This window comes from Chelonia mydas, chromosome 21 (genome assembly GCF_015237465.2).
Source record: "Chelonia mydas isolate rCheMyd1 chromosome 21, rCheMyd1.pri.v2, whole genome shotgun sequence".
Lineage (NCBI taxonomy): Eukaryota > Metazoa > Chordata > Testudines > Cheloniidae > Chelonia > Chelonia mydas.
Window position 1 is genome coordinate 16689883 of NC_051261.2, and position 8680 is coordinate 16698562.

General features: G+C 64.4%; 1 protein-coding gene across 4 annotated transcripts in view; it reads left to right on the plus strand.

Moving 5' to 3' along the window:
* Nucleotides 1-4384, plus strand: part of CELSR2 (cadherin EGF LAG seven-pass G-type receptor 2) — a 71352-nt gene extending 66968 nt beyond the window's left edge. For 2 of the 4 annotated variants that reach the window (XM_037884986.2, XM_037884991.2), the window contains 5 exons: nucleotides 8-96; nucleotides 374-547; nucleotides 998-1219; nucleotides 1817-2063; nucleotides 2683-4384. In XM_037884986.2, coding sequence (XP_037740914.1) covers nucleotides 8-96; nucleotides 374-547; nucleotides 998-1219; nucleotides 1817-2063; nucleotides 2683-2710 — 760 coding nt within the window. In that variant the 3' untranslated portion in view covers nucleotides 2711-4384. The remainder of the gene's footprint in view (nucleotides 1-7; nucleotides 97-373; nucleotides 548-997; nucleotides 1220-1816; nucleotides 2064-2682) is intronic. The other 2 variants (XM_037884989.2, XM_037884988.2) reach the window with 2 other exon arrangements.
* Nucleotides 4385-8680: the final 4296 nt, after the last annotated feature.

Consider the following 8680-nt stretch of genomic DNA (forward strand, 5'->3'; position numbering starts at 1 on the left):
TTTGCAGGGAGGAGTCTGGGCTGAAGAGCTGCCAGGCGCCCAGCGGGCAGACGGACCCCGGCGCCCTCTTCCTGGCGGCCAAGGACCAGCCGAACGGTGAGCAAGGGTGGAGCCGTGCGGCCCTCTGCTGGGTGACGCAGGGCGGGCGGCCAGCGACAGCGTCCTCTGGTGGCTGCCACACCGGGGCGTCCCATGGGCTCGGGGGGCAGAACCGGGATGTCTGGAGCCCGGCACCAGGCTCTGTCTCCCGGCTGTGCCCTAGGCTGGGGGGGGCCCTGCAGGCCGGTGCGGGGAGCTGGCCCTGCCGAGTGCGTCCGGCTGGCCCATGGGGGCGCTGGCACCATGCTGAGCTCTCTGTGTGTCCCTGCCCCAGAGCACGACACAGACTCGGACAGCGACCTGTCCCTGGAGGACGACCAGAGCGGCTCCTACGCCTCCACCCACTCCTCGGACAGCGAGGAGGACGAGGCGTTCCCGGGGGAGCCCTGCTGGGAGAACCTGCTGGGCCCCCCCAGCGAGAAGCTGCCGCCACACAGCGCCCCCAAAGGTAACGCCGGGACCAGGGGGCTGGCAGGGGGGGAGCAGCCCCCACAGTGGGTCAGCACCTGGGAGCCCCATTCTGAGCCCACGGCCGGCGGGACGGGAGGTGGCTAAGCCGTGGGGCTGGGCAGTGCGCTGCTCTCCTGGAGGGCTCCTTTCCACCCCTCCCCTGGCTGTCCTGTAACCCCGGGGCAGGGGACACTACAGCTGTGAGGGGCGCCTGCCCCATGCCGGGCGCCTGCCGTCCCCTCGCCTGCCCCATGCCGGGCACCTGCCCTCTCCTTGCTTGCCCCACGCCAGGTGCCTGCTCTCCTTTCGCCTGCCCCAGGATGGACGCCTGCCCCACGCCGGGCCCCTGCCATCCCCTTGCCGGCTCGGTGTGCACAGGAGCAGCCCTGGGGTGGTGGGGAGTTGGTTCCGGGGGGTCCCCGGCTCAGCTCACTGTGCTCTCCCCCAGTGGATAACGTGCCGGCCCACGGCAAGCCCTACTGGCCGGGGGAGTTTGTGACCACGGCCAGCGAGAGTGACGGGCACACCGGCCCCGAGATGCTGCGGGTGGAGCCGGCCGCGGGGCAGGTGCAGCTGGGACCCCCAGAGGAGGCACCCAGGGAGAACGGGGAGGCCCTGGACAAGAACGTGCCGGTTCCGCTGCCCAACCCTGCTGCCCAGCCCCAGAAAGGTAAGCAGGGAACCCAGCACCCCCTGCACCCAGGGTGGGGGCCCAGCATTGCAAGGCTGGGGGAGGGTGTTGTGCGGGGCAGGGGGTCCTCCACAGATATCGCTGAGTGGGGGTGGGGCGCTCCAGGGGCTAGAGGGGCTTCAGAGCTTCCCCTATAGACACAGCAGAGAGGGGGGTCGTTAAGGGATGGGGTTCCCCTACAGACATGGCAGAGCCTGGCATGGCTTCTCCAGCCCTTAGCTGGGTGGCATTGAACCCGTGTGGCAGCTGGTGGTCGCAGGCTCCTGCCAGGCCGGGGCTGATCAATGCTGCAGAGAGGCAGGTGCTGCGGGTGAGGCGAGCCTGGCAAAGCCCCAGGACCTGCTCTGGCCCTGCTGGCTGCAGGATCTGGGAGCCCAGGCTGGATGGGGCAGCTCTGCTCCCATGGGGCGATTCCTCTGTCTGTAGCTCGGCACAGGGCGCCTGCCCAGGACAGGAACCGGGAGGGTCCCCCACACCTTCGTCCCGGCCTCACGACTCCTCCCATCTGTCCCCGCACCAGCTGCCTCGGCCCCCGCCCCCTTCTGCCCTGGTCTCACCCCCCATCTCTCCCTGCAGGGATCCTGAAGAAGAAGTGCCTCCCTACCATCAGCGAGAACAGCCTCCGCCATGTGCCCAGCGAGCTCTCAGCCCCCCCGCCGGGCACGGTGGCATCACACGGCTCCTCGACGGGCAGCGAGGGCAGCCGGGGGGGCAGGGTGCTGCCACGGCCCCGCCAGACGCTGCAGGAGCAGCTCAACGGGGTGACACCCATCACCATGAGCATCAAGGCCGGCACGGTGGACGAGGACTCCTCTGGCTCCGAGTGAGTAGGTGCCCGGGGCTAAGCCCGCTGCCAGGGCCACTGCCACTGACCCCTCCTGGTGCCCACCTGCAGGGCAGCCAGTGCCACAGCCCTGCCCTGGATCTGGCTCCCGCGTCAACCCAACCTCCCACCCCGCCCACGGCGCCGGCGTCAGCCTCCATCACCCTGGAAGGTGGCTGGGGCTGTGCCCATTCAAACCAGCCAGGCTCCGCCCCCCAGCGTCTCCTCCCCTGGCCTAGTGTCCCCATGGCTCTGCCCATGCTCTGGGCCCGGATCCTGCCCCCTGGCCGGGGCGAGTCCCGAGAGCTGGACTGGGCTGTGCGGCCGGAGCCTCAGTTCTGCCCACCCCCAATTCCATGTGGGGTTCGGCCGCCCCCTGCGAGTCACAGGACGGGCTGAGCTGCCCCCATCGCTGGGAGCCTGCCCCGCCCCGAGCAGCCGGCCTGGGGCTGAGCCCAGGGCTCTGAGCTGGGAGTCTGGGGCCCCAATTGGGCAGGGCTGATTCGGGGTGGGGGCAAGACCCTGCCTGGCGCTCGCCGTCTCTAACTCTTCCACTGCTTTCTCCACTCTCGCACTAACCCCCCCCTCCCCTCTCTGTCTCCTGCCCCCAACCGCCCAGATTTCTGTTCTTTAATTTCCTCCATTAACATGTGCGCCACGTGGCTCTGCCGCCCGCCTGGCCAGCCTGCCGGGGGCCCGGCCCAGCTGCTCATGACCATACGTCTGTGTGTTTGTTCCCCCCCTCTCGGTGTGTGTCTGATCACTGAGCAGGAGCGACGAGACCTCCATCTGAGCAGGCCTCCGGGGCCCAGCCGACGCGGCCCCTCTGCCCCGGGGGCCAGCCACCAGCCAATGGGGACCAGCTGCCAGCCGCCAGGGTCCCTCTGCGTTGGGGCCAGCTGCCAACTGACGGGGCCCCTCTGCCCTGGGAACCAGCTCATCCGGACCCTCCATCCTCGGGACCAGCCGCCAGCCGATGGGGACCCTCCATCCTGGGGACCAGCTGCCAGGGCTCCCGCCTGGAGCACAAGCTGCATCGCCCCACGCTCCTGCCAGGTGCCCCACTGACCCTTCAACGAGGAGCGAAAGGACCCAGGGCGCCGCCTTGACCCGCCGGGTTTTGTGCCCAGTGCAGTCCCCTGCTGGCCGGTGCTGAGCGGGGCGGGGGCCTGGACCATGGACGTACTTAACAGCTGCACTTCGGCTCCTGGCAAATGCGCTGAGCCCCACGCTTGCCCCACCCCAGCTGCAGGCAGGCGGCTGGCTGGACAGTCACTGTGCAGAGCCGCTAGCGCGGCCCCTCGGCCCTGCAGGCACGGTCTCGATTGCCACTGGGCCCCTGGGCTAGTTGCCCCTATTCCCCATGGCCACCACTGCCCTGCTGAGGGGTAGTCCCCCCAGCCCCTAAAACAGCCCAACAGGGGTTGGCCATTGCCATGTGGGGCTGCCTGGCAGAGGGCCAAGTGCCCCCAGCGCCTCTGGCCCAGACCCCAAGGAGCTCACCATAGGCCCCCATGAGGTGGGGGGCTGGGCTGGCCCCACAGTGAACCAGCCCCATGCCTGAACACGCTGCCATGGTGGTGCTGGGCCTGAAGCGTGCCTGTGTCTCCAGAGCTGTGTCCCCAGCACGCTCTGCCTCTGCTGTGCCGCACAACGCCCCTGGGCTCGGGGCAGGGCCCCTGGGGCAGCCAGGTGAGGGCCCCGTTCTGCACCCATGGCACGCGACAGCAGCAGTCTCCAGCTGCGGGTGGGGAGGATGGGCCAGGTGCCCATGGGGTGGGGGGGGCCGTCCCAGGAAAGATGCTCCTGGACTGCTATGGGCTCAAGCCCTTAAAGCCAGCTACGCTGGCAGGGTTGCCAGGCCCCCATTGCCAGCGCCAGGCCCTTAGCCAAGGCTGATTGGGGGGGGGAGACCCCTGCAGCTGTGTGGGCCAGGCTGTGATTATTTTGTACAATCCCGCCCCCCCCCCCCCCCCCGCACACACACACCACAAAGGGGGAGGGCTAACCCCCCCGATGCTGAGTGAATGAGGGGCTCCTGTGCCACTGGGCAAGGGCCCTGCCACACCTGCCTTTCTGCCTCAAAGCCTTTGTTTTCTAGGCCCCCCCGGCCAGTGCTGGCCCAGGTGGCACCCACCAGGGCTTTTGGAAAGTGCTTTTTGATGTGCGTCCCCAGCCCCTGGGCCACGGCCAGCCTGTCCCTGCTGCAGGTAGACGGGGAGGTGTTGCGCGGGGGGACGGGACACCGCTGGGGACTCTGGTGTAATTGTCAATTTGATGGCGCTTGCTGGACGCTTTTTTATTTAAAAAACCAGCCTGACCCCGGCCGCATGCTGCAGCGTCATTCCGCAGCGGGGTTTGATCCAGTGCAGCAGGGTGGGGGGAATCTGGGGGCACGCAGTGTAGGACACTGCTCTCTGAGGACAGGCGCTCAACCTCTCCCGAGCTGCACAAAGGACCCCCAACCTGCCAGGCGCTCGCCACGGTGCCCAGGACAGCAGGGTCTGTGGGTTTGAACCCTTCCTGGGGTTTTGTTTGCAAAGCTGCAACTTGGTCCTGCTGCTGGTAAAATCCCCCGTGCCCCAGCTAGGCCCCCCATACTCACCGAGCCAGGTCCCGGGTCCCCCGGCAGGTGCTGAAGGGCAGAGCTGTTGGGGGTCTCAGGAGGGGCACGGTCCCACCAATAGGGGCTGGAGAATCATGTATTGATGGGGGAGAGGCGAGAATCCCACCATCACACCTCATGGGGCTTCAGCAGCCCCATGGCTGGGCTGGGCAGGAGCTGGGCTGGGTGTAGTTGGGCAGGGCCCAACCGCCGGGCGTAAGGGGGAGCTGTCCTGTGCTGTGAGAACGGACAGGCCCCACCGCGGGCTGGGGGGTGTTATCCTTGTGCACTGCCCCACGGACCCCCTCACTTGGACCCCACATTTGACCTCAGCCCTGCCTCCCACCAAGAACATGCTGTGCAGGGGGGCAGGGACAGGCCCAGCCTATGGCTGGCTCCATGCTGGTTTTGTGGGCCCCTGGACTGGAGCAGGCTGCAGCTGCCCCTTGCCGGGTCTGGGTTTTGTTTGTGAAGAGCAGCTGAGCCCCGACTTGTGGCCTCCTGCGTGAATCCATGTGCTCCGGGGCCAGCTGGGCAAAGCCGTGGCAGGAGCGACTGCCGGGCTCTGGCACTAACCCCACGAGCTCTGGGCAGACGCACGCACTGGGCTGGCTGCTCGCTGCCCTCGGCTCCTGGACGCCCACTGCGGGGGGCAGGCGGGTAGCTGAGGATGTGGGACGCACAGACCCAGCCTCAGCCGGCATAAATGGGCCCAGCCAGGGGGGCTCAGGCCCAGACGCCGCTCTAGCGCTGGGCTCACACGACAGCCCTCGTTGAGCCCAGTGCTGGGGGGGTCTATAGTGCATGTGGTAGCCCCCTGGCTCTGCTCCCAGCCCCCTGGTACACGGCCCTGGGGTTACCTGTGAGCAAGGTCAGGCCCGTCTGGTTACCCCACCCTCACCGCTGTGTCACCAAAGCCCTGCATCAGCTGGACCCAGGCTCTCGCTGAGTGGGCGCAGGCCTGGCCAGGCACCTGGCTGCCAGAGCGCCCTGCGAGGCGTGGGGCCCACTAGGCCGATCCAGCGACAGTTCCGCCAAGGGTGCAGCCCAGGCGGGTTCTTTTACTGCAGGACTCGGCCTTTGTGTCAGTTCAAACCCAAGAGCTGGCCTGGCGGAGAGGCCACTTTGGCCAATGCTGAAGCTTCTCCCCTGCCCGGGGAGGGCGCAGCCCCTGGAAGGGCCAGAGCAAAGGCAGGGTCCTTGGGTTCTGTTCCCAGCTCTGCAGGGAAGTGGGGTCCAGAGGGTTGAGTTTGGGGCATGGTCTTAGGAGCCAGGACTCCTGGGTTCTGTTCCCACCTCTGCTACTGGCTTGACCTTGGGAGTGTCACACTAGGTCTGATACAGATCACTGACTCCCATGGAAAGACCCCACTGGCCCTGCTCAGGGCCCCGGTGCCTGGCTCCCCATGGGGCTGTGTGCAGAGCACCTGGAGGCCCCGGGCTGCCAGAAGAGATCACGTCAGGGTGTGGGCAGGGAGCTGGTGCAACTGAGCCGGAGCAGCGGCGCCCCCAAGGCTCAGGAGGGTTCCTAGAACCTGCTGGGGGCCTAAGCTCATCTGACTTGAACTTGCCTCCCTGCCCGGGCTGGCAGGCGACGGTCACACAGGAGCTGCTCTGCTCGCGGGAGCACGTGTGCCAGGTGACCAGGCCCCAGGGTTCAGTGCAGCCCCAGCAGCCCCCTTCCTGCAGTAATGCCCTGGGCCCGACTCTCCCCGGCCTGCAGAGGCGGTTACGCTGCAAGGAAAGGGAGCCAGAGCCCAGCTGCCACACCTGGCTGGCCGGGGAGGGCCTCTCCATGGGGCTGGACTCTGCTTGCCAGGGCCCTGCTCAGCTTGTGTGTTCTCGCCCCAGCCCCGCCGCTGCCTTGCGGGAAAGAGACCAGCAGCCGCCCGGTTTGTTTAAAAATAGTGTATGAGAGAGAGTCGGGTACAGAGCCGATCCCTCCGGCAAGGGTTCGTGTTTCAATGCCCACAAACAGAGTACAAAAACAGCTCCTCTTAACAACACTAGTGCCAGGGAGCTGGGTCCAGCTGCCCCACGGGGCTCAGTTCACAGCATTTCAGTGCCACACCAAGGCCAGCTTTTGCAGACCCACCTGAAGCATGGGGGAGGGGAAAGGGGAGATTATCCGAACCGCTGGGAACCTGCAGCCCCTCTGAAGATCGGGCCCCAGGTGGCTGCGGCTGGCTCCCAAGAACAGCTGCTTTCGGCTCAGATACTACCTCCCAGGGCCTCTCCGAGGCTCAGGCCCCAGTTACAGAGCCTGGGGGGTGCTGCCACACCGCCCGAGAGGGTCTTGTTTAACACAAGATCCTAGTCCCCCACCCCGAGAATCCAGAGCAGAGCAAAGGGACATTCCCAGCTGTGCTGCCACCCGGGGACGGGGGAAGGAGCCCAAAGCACGTGATCCCAGGGGGGTTGTTTGCTCAGGCTGAAGGTTATTCAGGCTATTCGACACTGGTGAGGCCTCATCTGGAGTACTGTCTATTCGACACTGGTGAGGCCTCATCTGGAGTACTGTCTATTCGACACTGGTGAGGCCTCATCTGGAGTACTGTGTCCAGTTTTGGGCCCCACACTACAAGAAGGATGTGGATAAATTGGAGAGAGTCCAGCGAAGGGCAACAAAAATGATTAGGGGTCTAGAGCACATGACTTATGAGGAGAGGCTGAGGGAGCTGGGATTGTTTAGTCTGCAGAAGAGAAGAATGAGGGGGGATTTGATAGCTGCTTTCAACTACCTGAAAGGGGGTTCCAAAGAGGATGGCTCTAGACTGTTCTCAATGGTAGCAGATGACAGAACGAGGAGTAATGGTCTCAAGTTGCAATGGGGGAGGTTTAGATTGGATATTAGGAAAAACTTTTTCACTAAGAGGGTGGTGAAACACTGGAATGCGTTACCTAGGGAGGTGGTAGAATCTCCTTCCTTACAGGTTTTTAAGGTCAGGCTTGACAAAGCCCTGGCTGGGATGATTTAACTGGGACTTGGTCCTGCTTTGAGCAGGGGGTTGGACTAGATGACCTTCTGGGGTCCCTTCCAACCCTGATATTCTATGATTCTATGATTCTATAAGGTAGACTGACGGGTTGCGGGTCAGCTTCATGGTGGTGGGAGTGCTGGAGGGGGAAGGATTAACGTTACAATAGAGGGAATGGAGGTAGCTACTGCAGCTGATGGAGAGACACCAGTTTACACCAGCTGAGGCTCTGGCCCAGCTTTCACAGGTTTGTTTCACACACACACACACCCACACACAGAGAGATGTTTTGCTGGGTTGGTAAAAATAACAATGACCTGGGGCCAGATTCTGCCGCCTGCACGACAGCTGGGCCGGATTTTCATCCCCACGCTGGGACCTTTGTGCCCGTGCAATGTAACGGAAAGGGAACAAGGCCCTTGGGGCGGGAAGGATGACCCAGCCCCACTGCAATCGTGGAGACGTGCTCAGAGGAAGGAACCCACAGCAGGAGCAAAGGCAGCCCTGGAAACCCAACTCATTTGTGGGCCTAACCTGCCCGCCAGGGCCAGCTGCCCAGAGCCCTAGTGCCCTGTGCCAGGGTCTACAAGTAGTGCCACTCCTCCATCCGCCAAAAATGATTGTGTCAGACACTTGAGTTTTCAGCTACAGGAAATTGGGGTGAAGTGTCTAATTTCCAAATAAATTTTCCAGTTTTTGTTGAAAAACTCACCCCAAAACTAAATATTCTGATTCTGAAATGCAGTCGCGGGGCCTCATGCACCTGTTCTCCTCTATTGCCTGGGCTCCCTGGCAGGGCTAAGACCATGAGAGCGGCCAGACGGGGTCAGACCAAGGGTCCATCCAGCCCTGTGTCCCGTCTGCCCACGGTGGCCAGCGCCAGGCACCCCGGAGGGAATGAACAGAACAGGGAACCATCACGTGATCCATCCCGTCGCCCATTCCCAGCTTCTGGCAAACAGAGGCTAGGGACACCATCCCTGCCCAGCCTGGCTAGTAGCCATTGATGGACTGATCCTCCAGGAACTTATTTT